This window comes from Hyaena hyaena, unplaced genomic scaffold (genome assembly GCF_003009895.1).
Source record: "Hyaena hyaena isolate Hyena2069 unplaced genomic scaffold, ASM300989v1 scaffold_989, whole genome shotgun sequence".
NCBI classification, from domain to species: domain Eukaryota; kingdom Metazoa; phylum Chordata; class Mammalia; order Carnivora; family Hyaenidae; genus Hyaena; species Hyaena hyaena.
This window is the reverse complement of record NW_024081623.1, coordinates 510,453-533,073: the sequence shown is the minus strand read 5'-3', so window position 1 is coordinate 533,073 and position 22,621 is coordinate 510,453. Positions and strand designations below refer to the sequence as shown.

Sequence of the window (22,621 nt, the reverse complement as noted above, 5' to 3'; positions counted from 1 at the left end):
TATGGAGTCAGTCTGGTTTAGACTTGTGTCCTTACAACTTAAGGCCCGCCGCACATGCATCATACACCCGCTTTGGGAATGAGCAACGTACAGGAAAGCCACCTTGCCCTTACTGAGGTTTTTTTGGTGGATGGTGGAGTTCGTGGGGCCTGGAGCCAATGGCCAAGAAAGAATTCTTGAAAAATTATTTGGTGCAAAAAGGTGATTTTATTGAAGTATGGGGACAGGACCTGTGGGCAGGAAGAGCTGCCCCAGGACCCTGAGAGACTGGTTTATATTTGGGAGTTGGGGGAGGTAAAGTGCAGGGGAAGTTTCCAGTGAGATTTTCATATGCTAGATCCTGGAGGCCTAACTGTCGTCAGGCTAAGGCTGTTGGTCCCCCAGCAAATCATTAGCATGAAGACAGTAGGGAGCTCCCTGGAGGGACGTTTCACTCTGCCGCCTTGAGCATTTGTCCATGGGCTGCAGGTTCTAAGGACATTTAGTTCTACCGGCCATTTCCTTCTGCCTTTGCTCCCACATCACTTGAGGCAGTGACCTCCTGCTTCCTGTAATTCTTGATGTTCTAACCGTGATTCCTGCCTGGACGAAGACCTGCCATTTTCTGAACTTGTACACGGTGTTAAAACAGTATATAATCCTGTAAAAACTGCTCCTTCTCCAGAGCATTTTTTGCCCTGTGAAGGCATGCTTCCCGGGCAGCCGTCCTAACCCCCGCTGGAGTAAAACTCTTTCCCGTCGGAGATGCTAAAAGGCTTGTGCACTTTGCATCAGCAGTAATGTGGTGAACAGTAACTTGGAGGGGAATGGCAGGAAGGGACCTGGGGCCCAGAATACAATGCAGCGTTGATCTAAGGAGCAGACATCTGTTGGCCCAGTCGGAGGGTTAGGAAGCAAAGGCTCCACCAGCAGCAAGAACCATCCGTTCACTTCCCCCAGCAAGAGCGGCAGCCAGATGTCGCCCACAGAGGGTCTGCAGAGGGCCAGGCCTCACCCGCGCAAAGGAGGGTTCCCAGAGAGGAGGCTTGGATAGAGGGGACCGGACATTTCTCTGCTGGACGCAGCCTCTGCCCCAGCAGAGACGTTAGGGCGATTATACTGGACCAGGATGAACTCCGCCTCCGCGCCAGGCAGCTGCACCGTCTCCATCCTCCAAGCATGTTTAGGAGGGTTTCCAAGAAAGGGCCGTCTGGAACTGGGGGACAAGCCCCGGGGCAATGCCATCGGGGCTCCCCCACCCCCACCCCACCCCGCTAGAGACTCGAGGTCCTCGACCCAAGTCTCCCTCCACACACAGGTCTAGGGACCCGCCTCCACCCCACCAGGCATCTCAAGCAAGGAGGGTGGGGTTCAGGACAAGTTTGCGGGAGCCGCCCTCCTGCTGGGGGGACTTAAGGAAGAGTCTCCCCACGGCTCAGACCTGAGGGAAATGCCTGGGGCCCCAGTCCCTGCACCTGCCTCCCAGCACCGCCCTCCCCCCACCCCGCCGTGTCTCAAGCTTTCGGCGTCTCCCACAAAAGGCTCTGCGGACAGCAGGGCTCATCTGACCCCACACTTAGTGTCGCAGCCCCGCGCGGCCCCGCGGGACCTGGGGCTCCCGGAGGGGGGGGAGTTCGCACGCGGTCACCGGGTTCCGACGTGACAACAGCGCCCCCAGCCCAGTCCCCGCGGCCTGACCTGGCCCTGCGCCCCCAGTCCGTGCCCCTTTTCCGTCCTCCGCCCCCTCCTGCGGTCTGGAGGGTCGGGATGGCAGCCCACCGGGGCTCCCCAGGAACCCTCCGGATAACCTCACCTCAGGCGGCCGCCCCCGGGCACAGGGTCTCCCCCCGAGCGCGGCGCCCCGGCCCCGGGTGCGCCGGGAAGCGTGCGGCCCGCGCCCACACACCGCTGGAGCCGCCCGCTCGGACTGTTCGGGGCTCCTCTGCTGCCCGCCGGGCACCCACCGGCACCCTCGTCAAGAGCCGCGCACGGACCTGCGACGCCGCCTGGTGGCGCCTCCGGGGGCAGGGAGCGCGCGGAGAGAAGAGCCCGTCCCCAGGTCGCTGCCCTCCGCCCCTCGGCCCCGCAGGCGCTCGGGGACCCCAGGGGCTGCGGCGCTGCCTTAACCCGAATTCTGGTCCTGACTGGTCCCTATCCATTTCTGATTGGACAAGAGCTCAAATGAAGAAGCTCTTTAACCAAGGGGGTGGGGGGCGGACTCCGCTGTCAGGGTTGTGCTGTAACCGGAAGCTGAGGGGTCAGCCCGGGGCGGACGACGCCGACGCGCAGGTGGGGGGGGGGGGGGCCTGAAGAAAACAGTAAGTCCCAAGGGAAATTTTTAAAATAACTTGAGCTAAATTAAAAGCTAAACACAACTTCCCAAAGTGTGGTGGTACGCAGCAGTGCTTGGAGAGAAACCAAGAGAATTAAAAGCGAATGAGAAAGACAGACAGACCTCTGGGCACCTGGGTCAGCTGAGCATCTGACTTCGCTCAGGTCTCGATCTAACAGTTGGTGAGTTCCAGCCCCGGCCCCGCGCTCTGTGCTGACCACTTGGAGCCTGGAACCTGCTTCAGATTCTGTGTCATCCGTCTCCCTCGATGCCCCTCCTTCTCCTCTCAAAAATAAAAAATTAATTTTTTTTTTAAATAATGAAAAGGAAGGGAAGAAAGACCTAAAGTCAATAATCTGAACTTCAGTTTTAGGAAACTAGAGAAAGAGGCAAAGAGGCCTAAAGCAAGCAGAAGAAAAGAAATAATAAAAGAGCAGAAATCAATGAAATTGAAACCAGCAAGCAAGAGGGGAAAAAAAATGAAACCAAAAGCTGGTTATGTGGGGGACAAAGTCAATAAAGTTGATAAACTGCTAGCCAGGCTAATAAAAACTGAAAAGAGAAAACAGAGATTACTACAATTAGAAATGGAAAATTATTAAAGGGATGATAAAGGGATACTATGAACAACTCTATGTTCACAAATTTGATAATTTAGATTAAATGGACCAATTCCTTGAAAGACACAGGCCACCAAAACCCACATAAGGGGAAATAGGTAAACTAAATAGGTCTATGTTTATGAGTACAATGAATCAACAATTAATAATATTCCAAACAAGAAAGTACCAGGCACAGATGGCTTCACTGGTGATCTGTACCAAATATTTAAAGTGAAAAAAAAATGATACCAATTCTCTGCAGTCTTCTCCAGAAAGTGGAAACAGAAAGCATGCTTCTTAATTCATTCTGAGGCAGCATGACCCTGATAAGACCATAGCCAAGTAGCCATAAAAAGAAAAGAAAATTGCAGAACAAATATCTCTCATGAGCATAAAAGCAAAAATCGTCAACAAAATATGAGGAACTCCAATCCAACGATGAGTTACACGGCACAAAAGAAGTCATTCTAGTAACCAAGTGGAGATTTATTCTAGGTGTGTGAGGCTGTTTCAGTATTTTAAAAACCAACTAATATAATCTATCACATATACAGGCTAAGGTAGAAAAATAACATGATCTTATCAATTGATGTTGAAAAAGCATTTTAATCAAATTCATGATTAGAACTCTCAACTAACTAGGAATAGAGGGGATTTATTCAACTTGGTTAAAGACCATCTACCAAAAAATGTACAGTTAACACATTTATTAATTGTAAGGAACTAGACGCTTTCTCCTTAAAATCAGGAACAAGGCAAGGATGTCCCTTCTCACCAGGGCCACTGAATATCATACTGGGAATCTACGATATGGAATAAAACAAGAAAAGTAAATAAAATATGTACAGATTGGGAAGGAAAAAATAAAACTATCTTTGTTCACAGATGACATAACTGTTTATGCAGAAAACCTGAAGAATTAACAACAACAACAACAACAACAAGATTTCTGGAACTAATATCAATTGCTGTGAGGTTGCAGGATACAAAGTTAATATACAAAAGTCAATTGCTTTCCTATATATCAGCAATGAGCTATGGAAATCTGACATTTAAAGCACAGTAACATTAAGAAACCTGGATGGCTCAGTCGGTTGAGCACTGACTCTTGATTTCAGCTCAGGTCATGATCCCAGGGTCTTCAGATAGAGCCCCAAGTAGGGCTCTGGGCTGAGCGTGGAGCCTGCTTAGGATTCTCTCTCTATCCCTCTGCCCTTCTTCCCTGCTTGCTCTCTTTCTCTCTCCCTAAAATAATGAATGAATGAATGAATGAATGAATGAATGAATAAAGCACAATACCATTTACATTAGCACTGAAAAATGAAACATTTAGGTATAAATCTAATAAAATATGTACAAGACCTACGTGAGGAAAGCTACAAAATGATGATGAAAGAACTCAAAGTTCAACATAAATGGAGATTCCATGCTCATTGACAGGAACTCAGTATTTTTAAGATGTCATTTCCTCCCAGCTTGATCTATACATTCAATGTCATTCCAATTTAAATGCTAGCAAGTTATTTTGTAGATGTTGACAAAGTGACACTAAAGCTTATATGAAAAGTCAAACGCCAGGAATTGACATGCCATACTGAAAAGAGTAACAAGATTGGAGGACTGACAGTATATGACTTCCTAGAAACCTACAGTAATCAAGACAGCCTGGTGTTGGGGAGCCTGGGTGGCTCAGTCTGTTGAGCATCGACTTTGGCTCAGGTCATGATCTCACAGTTCGTGGGTTCGAGCCCTGCGTCGGTCTCTGTGCTGACAGCTCAGAGCTTGGACCCTGTTTCAGATTCTGTGTCTCCCTCTCTCTCTGCTCCTCCCCTGCTCATGCTCGCGCTCTCTCTCTCTCTCTCTCTCAGAAATAAATAAAAACATTTAAAAAAAAAAGACAACTTGAAATAGAACCATACAAATATAGAACTTTGACAAAGGAACAAAGGCAACACAAGGGAGAAAGATAGTCTTTCTGACAAATGGTGGTGGTAAAAATGAACATCCATAAGCAAAACAATGAATCTAGACACAGACTAAAATTAGTTAAAATATTGGTCATAGACTTAAATACAAATTGTAAAGAAGTCTTAAACTTCCAGGGGATAACATAGGAGAAAATCTAAGTCAGCTAGGATTTGGCAATGATTTTTTAAATAAGCAAATCCATGACTGAAAAAACTGTTAAGCTGGACTTCATTAAAATTTTAAAATTTTAAATATACTAGTAAGACAGTGAAAAGGACAAGCCAGGGATTAGAAGAAAGTATTCCTAAAACATATATCAAATTTAGGGCTGTATCTAAAATACACAAGGAACTCTCAAAAATCAACAAGAAAATTTAAAAATGGGAAAGAGATCTGGACACCTCACCAAATATGTATAGATGGCAAATAAAAATGTGAAAAGATACTCAGCATCATATATCATTAGGGAGTTACAAATTAAAATAATAAGATATCAATATAATGACTAAAATCCAGGAAACTAACAACACCAAACGCTGACAAGGATGTGGAACAACAGACGTCTCATTCATTGCTGGAGGGAATGCAGATTGATGCAGCCATGTTAGAAGACATTTGGCAGTTTCTTCAAAGCTCTACATGGTCTTTGTAAAGATTTTTTCTTTCTTTTTCTTCATTTCTTTCTTTCTTTCTTTCTTTCTTTCTTTCTTTCTTTCTTTCTTTCTTTCTTTCTTTCTTGTGTGTGAGACAGAGAGAGAGAGAGAGAGAGAGAGAATCTTAAGCAGGCTCCACGCTCAGTGCGGAGCCAGACTCGGGGCTCAATCTGATGACCCTGGGATCATGACCTGAGCTGAAATCGAGTTGGAAACTTAACCAACTGAGCCACCCAGGCACCCCTCAAACATAGTCTTGCTATATGATCCAGTAATTACACTCCCAGGTATTTATCTAATTGAGTTAAAAACTATGTCCACACAAAAACCTGCACAGAAATGTCTATAGCAGCTTTATTCCTGATGGCCAAAAACTGGGGGCAAAGAACGATCAAGATGTCTTTCAAAGGTGAATGGCTAAACTGTGGTACATTCATACAATGGGATATTATTCAGAGATTAAAAAGAAAGTAGTTACCAAAACACAAAAAGACATAGATGAACCATAAATGCACATGGCCAAGTGAGAGAAGTCAGTTAGAAAAGGCTATAGTGTATGATTCCAACTATATGACATTCTGAGAAGGGGAAAAGTAAGGAGACGGTAAGAAGATCAGTGTCTGGGGCACCTGGGTGATTCAGTCGGCTGAGCGTCTGACTTCAGCTCAGATCATGATCTTACTGCTTACGGGTTTGAGCCCCACATCGGGCTCTGTGTTAACAGCTCAGAGCCTGGAGCCTGCTTCAGATTCTGTGTTTCCCTCTGTCTCTACCCCTGCCCCACTCGCACTCTCTCTCTCTCAAAAATGAATAAATATCGAAAAAATAATAAAAACAATAAAAGAAGATCAGTGTCTTCCAGGGGCACAGAGTGGGGCAGATGCGATGAATGGGGGGGGGAGCACACGATGCAGAGGGCGTTGACACTGTTCTGTACATGATGCTGTAATGGTAGATTTGTCAATGTGCACGGGACACAACATAAAGAGTAAACCTAATGTTTGAAAATGAAGGGAAATAATTTTGGACGTTGGGGATCCCAGGAAGGGTTGCCGACACTGTTACAGACGTGTGAAGCGCCCTCACCGAAGGGGCAGGAGTGTCAGACTTGGGGCAGAGTACCTGCACACGAGCCCTGGGCTCTAGTTGACCAAGCTGTTCCCCACGCGCTGGAATAGAGCGACTAAGTACATGGCTAGCGGGTGGCGGGAAGCCGGTGTTGTGTCACCGCTGAGGGGGAGGTTACAGGTGACCGAGGGGAGGATGGGCCACGGGATAACGGATGGTAGTGGGAGACGTCAGTTTAGCTTAGTGTAGGCACAGTTGGCGGCACAGAGAAATATTAAGAGGGTCACGTATATGCAACTGGTAAACCCATGTACTTCTTTGCCTTGTCTGCTGAGGGGCCACAAAGAAACAATACTCCAGCAATACTAACTCAGCTATATCCCAGATCTTGGTTCCTATGACCATTCTCTACTATGCTATGTTTAAAATACACAGGCTGAAATGTTTCAGTGAGCATGCAGATGATTTAACGGTGGAAGGTGAGCTGGAGGAGGGAAGGGGCAAGAATGAGATGTGGCAGGTGAGAAGGTTTGAAGGTGGGGGCGCTGTCCACAGGGTGGGCGACAGAGAGCCAGCTTGATCCTGTGCCCCAACATTAAACTAAAAGAACAGAAGGACAGTGTGCCTGTTATACCAAAGCTGCAACTTCCCACAAAACGTGTCCAGGGTGAGGTGGGGCCCATGTACCCTCCGCTCAAACCTGGGTGGCCTGTGACAGCATGTGGCAGAACTAGTGGGTGGTGACCCATCAGGCGTTTTGCCCCCTTAGCTGGAGCCCAGGGGCCACCTCCTGGAAGTGACCACATCCAGATGCTCTGGTTAACGGGGCTGGCTTAGCTCAGCCATGTCTGTCAAGGCACCAACACCAAGGCGCAGCCCTCTCCCGATGACTGCAGCCATTACAGTCACCCCAGCCCTTCCCATCTTCCCATCACATCGCAAAGCAGAGAAAAGCCGTCCCACGGGCCCTGTGTCTGAATTCCTGACCCACAGAATCTGCGAACACAGTAACGAGATCTTGTTTCACATCACTCATGGTGGGGGGGTTAGTTACACAGCAACAAAAAACTGGAACAGTTAGAGGAAGGGATAAAGGGAAAGGGTCAGGCCTGCGGCAGGGCAGAGGGAGGGTCAGAGTGGCACAGGCAAGAACGTGAGCTGAGTGGGGCAACGTTCACCATCAGCTGCGTGGGAGCCACACGCAGACGCCAGCACTCAAGTCCGCAGTGCACGTGGAAGACCTGCACTGTGCACCTCTCCTAACCCGTCCAGCGCGTCCTGCCCATTTGCCGAGCGACTTCTCTCCATCTTTTTTTTTTTTTATTATTATTTCTAGGAGAGAGAGAGAGAGACAGCGTGAGCAGGGGAGGGTCAGAGAGAGAGGGAGTCACAGACTGAAACAGGCTCCAGGCTCTGAGCTGGCAGTCAGCACAGAGCCCTACGCGGGGCTCGAACCCACGAACCGCGAGATCATGACCTAAGCGAAAGTCGGACGCTTAACCGACTAAGCCACCCAGGCGCCCCGAGACTTCTCTCCATCTTCATCCTGCCTTCAGTGGAAGCCCCCACCCGGCGCCTCTGCCGTCCACACACCTGGCAGCCCGGGCAGACCCTGGTGCTCCAGGAGGAAGCCATGTGCTTCTGAGACCCTCCTTGGCCTCACTTCCATGGCAAGGCCCACACGCCCACTCCGGCCCCTCACCCACCATCATCACCGACCACCCGAGTCTCTCTCCCAAACCTCCTCTTCTTTTCCTCCACTTTGAGCCCCATTCCTTCTGGTTGCATTGTTTTCTAGGGGGCTGGCTCCACAAGACCAGGCTGCATCCCATCCTCCAGCGTTTCCCCACATTCCCCTGGTGTACCCCAGTTCCTGCCCCTGAGTCCTCTGTTGCCTGTGTCTCACTGTCCCCCCAACCCATAGACCCTGTGCCTTCCACTGCCTCCATCGCTACGCCCCCGTGTAACCGTGTCCACATCCCCCAGGCCTCTGCGTCTCCACTACCCCACACCTCCACATTTCCCGCGTCCCCCTGGCTCTGCAGCCTCTGTCCCTCAAGCAACCCGAGTCTCCGGCCCTCAGCTTCTCCTGCCCCTTCCCCACCCACCAATACCCCTGCTCCCGTCCTCTGCACCTCCGCACCCCCATGGCCCTGCATCCCGTGTCCTCCGCACCACACTGTCCCTTGGACACCGCCTGACCTCTGTCCCGTGTCCCCGCGCCCTTCGCACCCCCATGCCCTCATTCCCGTCCCCCACACCGCCCCGTCCTCCGTGAACCCCCGGCCCCCGGCCCTAGGCCCCCACACCTCCTAGTGCCCCGCAACCCGCGTCCGGGTCCCCGCGCCCCCGAGCAGCGCGGGCCGGCGCGCCCAGGTGGATGCGCGCGCGTTGCGTGGAGACGAGCGGCGGGCACACCCTAACCCGCCGGCCCCGCCTCCCGCGCCGCGGATTGGCTCCCCGCGGGCTGGCCGGGCCCGGGTTGGCTCGCGCCGCGCGGCGGCCGGGCCCGTTTCACGGTGGGTAGCACCGCAGCGTGGATGCTGCTCGGTCCCGCCGCGGCCCCCAGGAGCGTGGAGCCCGAGCGGCCGGGCGGGGCCGGGCGGGGGCACCGCCGGGAGCCGCTCCGCCGCCCACCCCGGGCCCGCGGCCGGAGGGCCAGCCTGGGGTCGCGGCCGCACCGTGTGGCCGCGGGCGGCGGACAAAGGGCCATGCGGGGCCGGGGGACGCGGCGTGGGGCGCGCGGGAACCGGGGGCCGCAGCGGTGCCGCTGAACACGGCCCGAGGCGGGGCGGGGCCGGGCGCGATGCCGTGGTTCCCGGTGAAGAAGATCCGCAAACAGATCAAGCTGCTGCTCCTGCTGGTGCTGCTCACCTGCGCCGCGTGGCTCACGTACGTGCACCTGAACCTGGTGCGCCAGGGCCGCGCGCTGCGCCAGCGGCTGGGCTACGGGCGAGGTACGGGAGGGGGCGCGAGCCCTGGGGCTGGGGTGGGGGTGGTGAGGACCCCGAGAAGCGCGAGTACTGGGCCTTCTCACCGCGCCCGGAGACCCCGGCCGCCCTTCCCAGTTCTGCTATATTTGGGCAGGGGGCGCGGTTCGGCCCGGCCCGGAGCCCAATGACGTCAGCAGTGACGTGCGCGACCCTCTTGGGGAGCGTCCCCGAACCTGGGCCGACTCCGGGATCTGACCTGGAGCCAGAAGGGACGGGGTTAACAGAGAGATCGCCCCCAGGCCCTGCAGCTGGGGTTTTCAAGGCCTTGCACCTCCACCACTGTCTCCTGAGCAGAGCCTCAGTTTACCCATCTGCTGAGGAAAAAGGGAGAGATGGGGTGGGGTGGGGGAGGATCTGGAGGGAGCTGACTGGTGCTGTGGAACGCTTCCTGGAGGGGGTGCCCTAGGTAACCCTGTAACCAGGGACTGACAGGCTTTCGTGTTGGGAGGTGGGGGTGGGGAAGCATAGTGATGGGGATCCAGCCTGGGGCCCCCTGAACTGCCTGGAGTAAACTTTTCCAGGCTCCTCCAGCTCACACTCTAGTGAGGACAATGAACCCACAAAGCAAATCAGGTCCTGGTGAGTGTTGTGCGGAAGAGCCAGGGCAGGGGATGTGGATGGCCTCTCGAAGGTGGTGGCTGCTGACACACGTCTGGAGGGAGTGTGCCTGGCAGGAGGGATGAGACTCTGACAGCCTGGTGGGAAGGGGAGAGCCAGGGAGCCTGGAGCCTGGGGGAGGGTATGGGAGAAACAGAAGCACCTCAGGGCAGGAGTAACCCCCCCCCTCCCCAAAACACACACCTACCCAAACCTCCCAGCAGAGGCCAGAGTGGAAGCCTCTGCCCAGGGCGGGGGAGCTCCCAGCCAGGCTACCACTGCCTCTTCTTAAGGAAGACCTCCTTAGGGTGGGAGGTCAGGGGCGAGGGTCCTGCTTCCTAACCCCCCTTCCTAACAATGACTTTGGCTCACCGCACCCAGGGCCACCCTGTTGAGTCCCACTCCTGCCTCCCCTCCATGTGCCTGGGTACCTGGCTCCACAGACCTCCCAGGCCAGGGGTCTGGAGCTTGTCCCAACCCCCCAGAGTCTACACCCCTCACAGCCACCACACCCATGAGGGGCCCCCAGCACTGCTCAGTCCCTAAAAGAAGCCCCCCTCCCCCCAGCTGTCAGCAAATAAGGCAGGACCCTGGAGCGTGACCAGTGACACAGAAGAAAACCAACCTCCCATTCCCAGGCACCTCTGTGGCTTTCCGAGCAACCACAGTCCTCACCAACTTGACTTCCTGAGTAGCTGGGGAGTCTAGCTCAGCAACTGGGAGGGGGTGGAAGTGTGGGAACCCCATTTCTGAGGCCCTCTCCGCTCTCAGCTGGCCCAGCAGAGGAGCTGGGAGTCTCACCAGACTCCTGGGTGAGCAGGAGCTGTTCAGGGTCCTGGAAGGTCATACTCTCATGGGGCACCCTCCGGGAACAGCCCCAGCCCACCAGTCTTGGCTCTGGGCTGCAGTCCCACCTTCTGTCCAGCCACCTGGGTTCCCACCAGGGAAAGGCTTTTGAAAATCTGAGCAGCTGGACACACCTGAGGCCTTTTTTGACTCTTGGGTCAGTGCTGTCTTCACTTCCAACTGGGGTAGGATGAGGGGGGCGGGGGGACTGGCACGTGGCCCTGCAGGATACCTATGTGGCAGAAGGCCTCTAGAGACCTCAGTGTGCTAGACAGTGGTGGCAGCCTGGGCTGGGACCCCACCACAGAAGGCTCCTGGTACCCATGGACTTAGCTTGGTGGGCAGGGAACATCAGGGCCGGGCTGGGGGGCTTTGGCCAGGAGCCTCTTAGGGGCTCATCTCTCAGCTGGGCAGAGGACAGTGGAGGAGGAACCCAGAAGAAAGAGCAGGTGGGCAGGTACCACAGGGGTCCTACAGGCAGGAGACTAAGGTCAGATCCCCTCCCCTGGAGAAGGGACTCAAGCGATTTGTGTCCACACATGAATCTGTGGGTCTGGGTTGAAGGATGGGCATGGCTGTCGAAACTTAGGCATGTCCTGGAGCAGAGGGGGTGCTCCTGGATTGGGTATCCCTGGATGGGAGAGAGCACCAGGAGGGGCAGAGGCGGGATATAATAAAGCCTCCCAGAAGAGCCTTGGGTCCCAGGGTGTGGCACCCACAGAGGACAGGGTGGAATGTTCAGGTCCACAGCTTAGGCAAGAAGCCTGGGAATTTGAGGGATCTAGGGGCATGGGGACAGTCTGCCCCCGGATAGAAGGTGTTTCTAAGGGTGCCAAGCTCTGGAGATCCCACAGACAGACCTAGGAAGGGTTCCTCAAAGGCACAGTCTCTCTCCGGAGCCACACTGGCCCCCAGACCCCCAGCAGCCAGACTACTGTGTCTGTTCCGTTCTGTCTGGTGCCAGGGCTCCTTTGGTCCTGAACCCCTGTCTCAAGGCCAGCAGGGGGCACATGTGCTGTGAGTGGGGGCTGGTTTAGCCTTAGGACGAAAGCACCAGCCTTGCAATAACAAGCTCCAGCACTAACCCATAGCACTCAGTTCTGATGAGGGAGGGAGACAGAACCCTCAGGACGAGGGAAATCGCTGAGGGCGCAGTAGTCCTGGGGGCCTTCCTGCAGGCGGAGCCGCTGGTGAGGATGATCAGATAAGTGTGTGTGCATATACATTAGCATGTGCATGCACGTAACTCTGCTCCCTGGCACCAGTCAGGGGCTAGGAAAAGCCCGGTGGAGGGCTTGGGGGGCGGGGGGCTGCCCACTCCAGAGGTGGGACGTGGAAGAAGGGCCCAGAGAGCAATTGCACGGCCACAGGTGGGGCGCTGGGCAGGGCAGGGAGCAGCCTGAAGTGGAGAGGCTTCAGCAGGAGACACCACTGACCCCACCTGACCCACAGCAGCAGGGGCTGTGCCTTGGAGAGAGCCTGGGCCCCAGTCATGCCCCACATGCCGCCCACAGATGGTGAGAAGCTGAGCGGTGTGACAGAGGGCAGGGGCGTCCGGGCTGCGCTGTCCACACAGAGGGCAGAGGACTCCAGCGAGAGTCGTGAGGAGGAGCAGGTGGTGAGCAGGGCTGTGCGAAAGAACGCATGTGTGCAGCGCACACACTCATGTCCACACAGTGACCTCGGGGCGTGTGGGCTGCGTGGATGGATGCGGGTACAGGCACCCGGCATGGCCCAGTTACAGTTCACGTCCAGACGGGTATGGGTGTGCACGTGTGTGCTGGCCAGTGCCTGCCTGGGCAGGTGCGGTGAGGGTCCTCTGGGTGTGTGTGGTTGTGGCACAATGGATTCGGGGTTTTTTGGCTGGATGTGTGCAAGGGAGTCCTTGTGAGGTTGTGTCCCGGTGTGTGTGGGTGTGTGACCCCTCCCTGTCTTCCCATTGCTCCGCTTTGATCCTGGTGCCCTTTCTGTCCTGTAGCCGGAAGGACAGGACCCAAACATGCTGTTTCCTGTGGGGGCTGGAAAGCCACCCCCTCTGAACCTCACCCATCAGGTGCCCCCGTGGTGGGAAGAGGTGAGCTTTGCTCCGCTGTGATGGGCTTCAGGGGAGTGCTGGGGTTAGGGCTGTGCAGAAGGTAAGGCCCCCCTCCCACCCCCAGTACAAGGGCCAGGTGAACCTGCATGTGTTTGAGGACTGGTGTGGAGGCGCCGTGGGCCATCTGAGGAGGAACCTGCACTTCCCGCTGTTCCCGCACGTGAGTGCCGGGGCCGGGGCGGGGGCGGGGGCTGGACAGGGCAGGGCTGGCCCCTCAATGTGGAAAGGCTTTGACGTCAGAGGCCACTGCCCCCCACCAGACTCGCACCACCGTGAAGAAGTTGGCTGTGTCCCCCAAGTGGAAGAACTATGGACTACGGATTTTCGGCTTCATCCACCCAGCCAGAGATGGTGCGGGGGTGGGGATGTGCCAGGGAGGGGGCAGCATGAAGGGCCCACACCCCTCCCCTGAGCCCCTGTCCTGTGGCCTAGGAGATGTCCAGTTCTCTGTGGCTTCGGATGACAACTCTGAGTTCTGGCTGAGCCCAAATGAGAGCCCGGCGGGTGCCCAGCTGGTGGCCTTTGTGGGCAAGGTACCCTTAACCCCACAGCCCTCCCACCCCAGCCCCTCCACCCACACCCCCATCTGTCTTCACTGGGCCGCCTCCGCCTCCGTCACCTGTCTCCTCCAGCTTCTGAGGGACGGGGACTGGATGAGGCTGGTGCCCCCAAGGAGAGAGTGAACCCCCCCACCCTTCTGTATCACTTCCCAGACTGGCTCAGAGTGGACGGCACCTGGGGAATTCACCAAGTTCAGCTCACAGGTGTCCAAGCCCAAGCGGTGAGTGACTAGGAGTGTGTGTGCACAAGTGTGTATGGGAGGGGTAGGGAGACCTGCACTAGCACACAGGAAACCACGCACCTGTACTGTCCCGGCCACAGTGCCATCCCCCTTGAGGGACCATCGCTGAGCACCCCACTTTTTCTGGGCTTTCTGTTTGGGGCTCCTGGCACGTCCCAGTGGTAGGGGCACGTCCCGCTGACTGCTTGTGTCCCCAGGCTCATGGCCTCCCGGAGGTACTACTTTGAGCTGCTGCACAAGCAGGATGACCGAGGCTCAGACCACGTGGAAGTGGGCGTGAGTGTGGCCTGCCATCCGTGGGCTTCTGGAGAATTCATGTCCCCTCCCCTGCCCTCTCTGCTCCCAACACTCCCTGCAGGACAATGGTGTGGACCCTGCCCCCCCATCCCAGGAGTTCCCATCTAGTTAGCAAAGCAGACGCTCAGGGACAGGGGTCCAAGGTCAACTCTGTCTGCTCAGGGAGGCTTCATGGAGGAAGTGGTGCTTGAGTACAGCCTTGAGAGATGAGACATTCATAGCGAGATCCAATGAGGAGAGAATTTGGGATGGGGGTGCATCAGGTAAACTCCAGATCTTGAGAACAGCAGAGGAATGGAACCATCCAGAGTTCTTCCAGAACTCCAGAGGTTCCGGGGCCAGGCCTGTGGGGCCAACCCTGGACAACTCTGGACAGCCCACAGCAATTGGGTTTGCATTTTAGGAAGCACCCTTTGACCCCTGCTGCAGAGGGCCTGGGGGAGGGATCTTTTATGCATGGTCCCTGAAGCAAGGAGGTGGGAAAGGAAGAAGTGGCAGGTGCATAAGATAGAGGGCCTGGACCTGGCTGGGTGAGGTAGGGCTGGGGGGCTGCGGGGCTGCGGGGCTGGGGGGCTGGGGCATGTGTGTGCTGTGAGTGCCAGGCATCAACCCAGCTCATCTGGCAGGGAGTCCAGGCTGGAGACGCAGGTTTGGGGTGACCTTGTGAAAGCCATGGGGTGCCAAGAAGACCCAGAATGAGCTAGGAAGGAAGAGGGACTGGAACAGCTCCCAGAAACCCCAACCTGAGGGAGGGAGGGACAGAAGCTGCAGAAGAGAAGGAGATTGAGAAGGAGAGGCCACAGAAATGGGGAAACAGGGAGGGTGAGGTCCTGTGAGGTGAGGGGTAGGGGCCTATGGAAGGCTACCTGTGACCACCAGGAGGGCAACGGCTGCAGCATGGAGGAGCCCATGGCAACACCATAAGCAGCAGGCAGGGAAGTGCTCAGGATGTCAAGAAAGGCGTGGAGGGAACATGGGGGGAGGGGCCTCCCATCCACCCTCCAAGCTGCTCCCTGTGCCCTTGAAGGGGCCGTCCCCACTCGTTCCCCATGCTCACATCAGAAAAGACCCATTCCTCTCCAGCTCCAGGACACAGAGCTTTGGCCCTGACCGCACTCTCCCTTCCCTAGTGGCGAGCCTTCCTGCCGGGACTGAAGTTTGAGGTCATAGGCTCTGCTCACATCTCCCTGTACACAGGTGTGGAGCCCAGTGCCTCTCTGGGGACGGGGGCGGGCTCCTGATCCTGGGTCTCTGGGATAGCCTCTGGATGTGGGTGGGGAGGAATGAGGAGTGGCCTTCGGGTACTCCTGAGGACCCCACACATTCCTCTCTCCCCAGATGAATCATCCCTGAAGATGGACCATGTGGCCCATGTCCCCCAGTCTCCAGCCAGCCACGTGGGGGGACGCCTGCCACAGGAGGAGCCCAGAGCTGACATGCTGCGCCCAGACCCCCGAGACACCTTCTTCCTCAGTAAGAGGGGACCGAGGGGGGTGGGCCGGGGCGGGCATACCCACCCTGCCACTCTGTGACCACCCTTCCCACAGCACCTCGGGTAGAGCCTTCGAGTCTGGAGAACGTGCTGGAGCCCTGCGCCTACGCCCCCACCTACGTCGTCAAGGACTTTCCCATTGCGAGATACCAGGGACTGCAGTTTGTAAGTGCCTTTCACCAGCACCTTCTCTGAGGCCTGGCCTCCCTCCCAGGGTCCCCTGAACCCTCTGCCCTGCCCGCAGGTGTACCTGTCCTTTGTCTACCCCAATGACCACACGCGCCTCACACACATGGAGACAGAAAACAAGTGCTTCTACCGCGAGTCACCGCTGTACTTGGAAAGGTAGGAGGGGCCGGCGGGGGGCGAGGGCGGGGCCTCTGCGGAGCGGGGGGGGGGGGGGGGGCCCCCTCTCTGATGCCCCGCACCGCCCCAGGTTTGGGTTCTATAAATACATGAAGATGGACAGGGAGGAGGGAGAGGAAGATGAGGAGGAAGAGGTGCAGCGCCGAGCCTTCCTCTTCCTCAACCCGGACGGTGAGTGCCCCCCAGCACCCCCCAGTCTGCGCGCACCTGGGCTGGCAGGCTTACCTGTGCTTCCTGCAGACTTCCTGGACGACGAGGACGAGGGCGAGCTGCTAGACAGCCTGGAGCCCACCGAGGCGTCCCCCCTGCAGAGCCGACTCTCTGCGGCCGCGCCCGGAGCCACGCCTACCCCGCCAGCACCTCCCAGCCCCCAAGACCTGCCCGCGCCCAGGCGCTCCCGGGCGCTGAGCTGGGCCAACCCTGCCGCGCGCCCCCTGCCCCTCTTCTTGGGCCGCGCCCTGCGCCCCCACGCTGCTGCCGCTGACCAGCCGCCCCCGAAAGTGTATGTGACGCGGGTGCGGCCGGGGCTGCGGGCGCCCCCGCGGGCCCTGCCGCCTCTCAGCCCACGCGGCCCCCCCTGGCCGCCCTTCCCCGGAGTCTTCCTCCGTCCCAGACCGCTTCCCCGGGTGCAGCTGCGGGCGCCCCCACGCCCGCCCCGGCCTCGGGGCCGCAGGACCGGTGGCTCCCAGGCCCCAGAGCCGAGGCCCCCAGCCTGGGCGCAGGCCACCCAGGGGAGCCGGGAGGGCCAGCCACGCATGCTGGGACGCAGGGCACCCACCGCGGCCTCCAACCTGTCGTCAGAAGCGCAGCCCGTGACCTCCTTCCTGAGCCTGTCCCAGGTGTCCAGGGTGCAGCTGCCTGGGGCGCGCGGGGAGGAAGAGGAGGCGGACGACGACCGCGCACGCGGCGAGGACGCGGACAGCGAGGAGGCCGCGGGAGCCCCCCCAGGCCGCTGGCGCGAGGACGCCATTGACTGGCAGCGCACGTTCAGCGTGGGCGCCGTGGACTTCGAGCTGCTGCGCTCCGACTGGAACGACCTGCGCTGCAACGTGTCGGGGAACCTGCAGCTGCCCGAGGCCGAGGCCGTGGACGTGGTAGCGCAGTACATGGAGCGGCTCAATGCTCGGCACGGCGGGTACGAGGGTGCGGGGGAGGGGAGCCCCCGGNCTGCCCGAGGCCGAGGCCGTGGACGTGGTAGCGCAGTACATGGAGCGGCTCAATGCTCGGCACGGCGGGTACGAGGGTGCGGGGGAGGGGAGCCCCGGGGGGGGGGGGGGGAGGGGGTCCTGGGGGGTGAGTGACTGCGGGAGGGGGCGGGGGGAGTGTGTGTGAGAGGGGAGGCCATGGCAAGGGGTGTGTGGGAAGGGGAGGGGGCGTGTAAGGGGGAGGGGAGGTCCTGGCCTCTGTGGTGTCTTCAGACCTTCCCAGGTTTAACAGGGCACTGGTCTGGGCACGGCACACGCACCCCCATAGGGAAGAGTTTTCTCTCCCTGCCTCTTCCCTGTGTCCTGGGGCCTCTTACTGTCCGAGGGACTTGTCCAGTGTTAAAGCCTCACCTCCTCACAGGCACCCAGGGCAGGCTTTCCTGTCCTGTGCCTCCAAACCCACCCTGTCCCCTTGGGCCTGAACCCAAGAATGAATCGGAGCCAGCCAGGCCCCTCCTCCAATTAGACACACACCCAGAGGTCAAGTGGAGAGTCCCGGGACCTTCCCTCCTCCTCAGGCGCAGGGCTGCTGGGTCTTCCAAGGGGTCTTCCTCTGACCCAGGGGAGCGCAGGGCTCCTGCCCCCTTGCTGCCTCTGCCCCCCACCAGGCCCCAGGAATCCAGGCCTGTCTCCACCTCACGTACACAAGTGGGGTGGAGAATGGGAGGCCCAAGGTGGCCCCAAAGGAGACACTGGTGAGTTCTGTGAACCTTGAAAGAGGAGCAGAACCGGCGCACAGACCACTGGTGGAGGCAGAGGCCCTGGGGCAGGGGGCGGGGACCTGGTGTGCAGAGAGCAGAGAAGGGGCCATTACGGGCCGTGAGCCACCTGCCCAGGACTCAGTTTTCCAGCCTACGATAGCAGGTTTTGAGCAGGACAGGGGTTTGACCTATTGAGGTTGAAGACAGGCCCGTCGCTGCCTTGGAGGGGAGTGGACGGGATGGGGAACCCATAGGGGCCATGACTGCCGCGCGTCTTCCAGGCAGTGATGAGACGGTGTGGAAACAGCAAGGATTTGATTCTGGGAGACTGAGTTCTTGGCCCCAAGCTTCCTGAGAGTAGGGCGTGGGTTGCCCCACGGACTGCGAGTGCAGATAGAGCCCGAGTGTCTGGGGCAGAAAGTTCCTGACACTCGGGGAGAGCACGGTGGGGATGGCCAGGGTTGAAGGGAGGAGTTGGGGCCCCTTGGGGGTCACACAGGTAGGCTCCCACGGTGAGGGGGCTGCAAAGGGAAGACATGCAGCGAGAGAAAGAGGCAACCTCAGTCAAGGGCAGGGCACCCTGTTGTCCCAGGATGAGAAGCCTCTGCTTGGTAACACGGTGGAGGACGGAAGACACCCAGCCGGGGAGCAAGGGGAAGGGCGGAAGAGGTGCAGGGTAGGCCCGGTGGCATCGTGCCCTGTGTCAGGTTAGCCCCGGGCTGGTGCCAGCAGAGGCACAGGGAGGCTTCTCTGAGGAGCCCTGGGGTGAGCAGGGGAGGAGTGCGGCAAGCTTGCGATTGGATGCCCCGTAACAAAGAGACAATGGGCCGGGACGCCTGCTCGCCCAGCACAGGGAACGTTGAAGGCAAGTTAGGCTCGGCCTAAGGTCCTAGGACGTCAGGGTAAGACAAGCGAATCGCGTCCTGTGGACCGTGGGAGGCGCCACCATGAAGACCCCTGGCTGTGTGAGTGGTGGCGAGACCACAGAGGCGGCTGCGCAGGGGGGACAGGCGGTGTGAGGGGTTGTGGCCGCCTGGGGGACAAGGGACTTCGGCCGCAGTCCTCTGAGGGGCCCCCTGGTGTCCGGGGCTGGGGGCGACCCGCAGGGCCGAGAGGTGGGGGCAGCGAAGCGGCTGCCGACCCAGCCCCGCCTCCCAGGCGCTACGCGCTTCTGCGCATCGTGAACGTGGAGAAGCGCCGCGACTCCGCGCGCGGCAGCCGTTTCCTGCTGGAGCTGGAGCTGCAGGAGCGCGGCGCTGGCCGCCGGCGGCTGTCCGAGTACGTCTTCCTGCGACTGCCCGGAGCCCACGCGGGAGACCCCGACTCGGACGCAGAGAGTCCGGAGCCCGCCCCGGCCGCCCCCACGCGCCCCGACGGCCGCCCCGAGCTGTGCCGGCCGCTGCGCCTGGCCTGGCGCCAGGACGTGATGGTACACTTCATCGTGCCAGGTGCGCGGGACTGGGAAGAGGGGGCGCCGCGGGCCGGGTACCGCAGAGTCGGGGCGGGGTGGGCTCAGCCGCACTGCCCTCCTCCAGTGAAGAACCAGGCGCGCTGGGTGGCGCAGTTCCTGGCAGACATGGCTGCGCTGCACGCGCGCACGGACGACTCGCGCTTCAGCGTCATCCTGGTGGACTTCGAGAGCGAGGACATGGACGTGGAGCGGGCCCTGCGCTCTGCGCGGCTGCCCCGGTAACAGCCCTCCACTCCCACCAGGGGGGACTGAGCGTACTTGTGTCCCCGGGGGTGTGGGTTTTCCAGCCCCTGCCCGCGGGGATGAGTGCCTGTGACTTCCCACCCCTCTGCTCTCCGTCACCCCCCCCCTCCCCCCAGGTACCAGTACTTGAGGCGAACTGGAAACTTTGAGCGCTCGGCAGGCTTGCAAGCTGGAGTGGATGCGGTGGAGGTGCGTGGGAGGGGTGGGTGAGCACGATGAGCAAGGCGAGGAGCCAGGGAAGGAGCTCAGCTTGGGGAGGGGAGGGGCGTGCTCAGACCTCCCCATGACCTCCACCTCCAGGACGCCAGCAGCATCGTTTTCCTCTGTGATCTGCACATCCATTTCCCCCCCAACATCCTGGACTGCATCCGCAAACACTGTGTGGAGGGCAAGCTGGCCTTTGCGCCTGTGGTCATGCGCCTAGGCTGTGGGAGCTCGCCGGGGGACCCGCATGGTAATGCCCTGGATGCCCCCCATGCCCCACTAACCCCAGGAGTCCCACCAATGCCAGGGTAAGACCCAGGCCCTTGGGGGCCTCTCCCAACCCCCCAAGGTAGGCCTAAGGGCCCGTCAGTGCCCTTCCTGTTGCCTAGGACCCCAGAAGCTCCCGGGGAGGAACCTCCTCCAGCACCCCAGTCATGTGGAGGGCTCCCGGTTATGACCGCACACAGAAGAGTGACCCTTGACACCCCTCTGAGTCTGGGGAGGGAGACCTGCAGGCCTGGTGTCTGACAGGCATCTCCCCGCCCAGGCTACTGGGAGGTGAACGGCTTTGGCCTCTTTGGGATCTACAAGTCAGACTTTGACCGCGTCGGAGGCATGAACACCGAGGAGTTCCGGGACCAGTGGGGGGGCGAGGATTGGGAGCTCCTGGACAGGTGACCGCCTCCCCGTCCTCAGGGGGACTGAGCGTACTTCCGCTGAAGTGGGGAGGGCTAGCCCCGGAGGCCCTCACGTGCTGCAGGGCTCAGTCCTTCTGCTTCATCTCCCGGGATCTGTGACCCCACCCCACCCCCGAAACCTCTTCCTACTGCTAGGGTTTTGCAGGAACAGCCTTTTAACCAATTCTGTCCCCAGGTCCTATAGGCCCAGTGGTGGCCCTGAGTCCCCATCTCCCACCGGGGTCCCACGGGACCTGACACCCCTAGCCCCTGGGCCAGGGACCTGACCACTTCCCTGCTGCCCTGTCCCCGGGCTCCAGGAGAACCAGGGCAGCCACAAGTATCCCCTACCACCCAGTTCCTGTAGGCGCTGCTCCCCAGGGTCCTGACACTTCCCTCCCACCCAGGGTCCTGCAGGCAGGGCTGGAGGTGGAGCGACTCCGACTGCGGAATTTCTACCACCACTACCACTCCAAGCGGGGCATGTGGGGCGCACGTGGCCGGAAAGGCTCCCGCACGGAGGGACCCTGAAGACCAGGCCAACCCCCCAGCCCCTGGCCACAGGCCCATGGTGGGGGCTGGAGGCCGGGCCCTGAGCCTGGTCCCTGGGAAGCCGGCAGGGTTCATCACAGGGGAATGGCCACCACCGGTGCCTGGCCCAGCGAGGCCGCTGCCCCCTTTGTGCCCCTCCCCAGAGAGGCAGCCTTCACAGCTGGTTGGGGCCTGGACTTGGTCTCCATACTCTGTGCGATGATTTCTGTGAAATTTTGCCGTAGCGATGACATTGTTTTCAGGATTTCCGAGAGTTCTGTCTGTTCTGTTTTTTATTCAGAATGAAATGAAATATTTTTTTTAGTTCTGACTTGTCCTGTGCCTCATTTTCTTGGGAGGGCAGAGATCAGCCTCAGTGACTGCCAGAGAGCCCTGTTCTCCTGGGCACTGTCTCTGCCCCTGAGGCCCCTTCCTGACTCACAGCAAAAGCAGCCACACTGAACCCACCTTCTCCCACCCTCAAGGCCACTCTCTTCCTGCCCTCTCCCCTTGAGCTTCAGAGGTGAGACCTGGAGGTGAGAGGGCTTCAGACCTCTTTCCTGTTGCTCATGTGGCCACTAGTAACAGACATGAGGCAGGGCCTGCACAGCTTTCAGAAAAGCGCATTCAGCCATCTCACTCACTCCTTTTGAAAACAGAACTACCCCTACCCCACCTTCCTAGAAGGTCAAGGTGAACTCGGCACCTGACTATGGCCACCTGAGTGGCACTCGGGCTGAGCTGCCAGAAGCCGAAAACCCAACTCAAGCTTGTTTATGCCATAATGGGAGGAGGGGGTGATTATTTGACTTCTGTTCATATAAGTGGAAGTCAGGTTCAGGAGAACACTCGGAGAGTACTGACCCAGAGGCTGGATGATGCTGTCAAGGCCCAGCTCCTCCCTGGGGGTCTCAGCTATCTCAAGATGGGTCCTAGTGATGGAGGAGGGCTGGTGCTCTGCCTGGTACTAGGCAGCTGCCTGTATGAGTCCCTTGTGGCTGCCTAACAGATTTCCAGGAACACAGTAGAATGTGTGACCATGTTCTGGAGGTCAGAACCGAAAACCAAGGTTTCTGCAGCTCAAGCTCCTGGAGGCTTTGGGACTGAATCTGCCTTGTCTTCTCCCTGCTTCTAGAGGCCACTTGGCTCAGGGCTGCTGCCTCTGTCTTCAAAGCCAAAGGCTTGCTGTCTTCAGAGCCCTCCCTTCCTGTGTCTGTCACCTCTGCTTCCTTCATCACATCTCTCTGGCCCTCCTGCCTCCTCTTGTAAGGACATGTGTGATTATACTGCTCCCTCCCTTATTCAGGATAATCTCCGCATCTCAATCAACATTCTTTATGTAATCCCACCTGCAAAGTCCTTTTTGCCATGTCAGGTGACAGTCACAGGTTCCAGGGATTAGGGCCTGGATTCTTTGCGGCCACAATGCTCTGTACTTTCTCACTCACATTAAGTGGGAAGGCAGTATGTCCACCTAGAAGCCCAAATAATCCTCATGA

General features: G+C 58.1%; 1 protein-coding gene and 1 long non-coding RNA gene across 3 annotated transcripts; one reads left to right on the top strand and one right to left on the bottom strand.

Annotated features, from left to right (window-relative positions):
- Positions 1–440: 440 nt before the first annotated feature.
- On the bottom strand, positions 441–1,907 carry LOC120223441. The gene is made up of 2 exons (XR_005526294.1): positions 1,793–1,907; positions 441–1,195 (listed from the first exon to the last, which is right to left on the bottom strand). It is a non-coding gene; the product is annotated as an uncharacterized LOC120223441 (long non-coding RNA).
- Positions 1,908–9,379: 7,472 nt separating this feature from the next.
- B4GALNT4 (beta-1,4-N-acetyl-galactosaminyltransferase 4) lies at positions 9,380–21,450 on the top strand. Of its 2 annotated transcripts, XM_039221478.1 has the most exons (21): positions 9,380–9,559; positions 12,553–12,656; positions 13,017–13,112; positions 13,198–13,293; positions 13,394–13,484; positions 13,566–13,666; positions 13,847–13,914; positions 14,133–14,211; positions 15,363–15,429; positions 15,571–15,705; positions 15,780–15,889; positions 15,969–16,069; positions 16,161–16,261; positions 16,331–17,166; positions 17,267–17,325; positions 19,155–19,444; positions 19,532–19,685; positions 19,827–19,899; positions 20,011–20,164; positions 20,462–20,588; positions 20,999–21,450. In XM_039221478.1, the coding sequence occupies exons 1-21, from the start codon at positions 9,409–9,411 to the stop codon at positions 21,120–21,122; spliced, it is 3,117 nt and encodes a 1,038-aa protein (XP_039077409.1). In that variant the 5' UTR covers positions 9,380–9,408; the 3' UTR covers positions 21,123–21,450. The 2 variants fall into 2 exon arrangements, with proteins under 2 accessions (XP_039077409.1, XP_039077410.1); XM_039221479.1 differs by lacking the exon at positions 17,267–17,325 and having other exon boundaries at positions 16,331–17,225.
- Positions 21,451–22,621: the final 1,171 nt, after the last annotated feature.

What these genes read in the sequence shown, in the direction of transcription:
- B4GALNT4 (XM_039221478.1), top strand. Translation starts at nt 9,409, where the DNA reads ATGCCGTGGTTCCCGGTGAAGAAGATCCGCAAACAGATCAAGCTGCTG. An exon ending in CCGAGACACCTTCTTCCTCA is followed by an intron (nt 15,706 to 15,779) that starts GTAAGAGGGGAC and finishes CCCTTCCCACAG; the next exon opens with CACCTCGGGTAGAGCCTTCG. An exon ending in TCACCGCTGTACTTGGAAAG is followed by an intron (nt 16,070 to 16,160) that starts GTAGGAGGGGCC and finishes GCACCGCCCCAG; the next exon opens with GTTTGGGTTCTATAAATACA.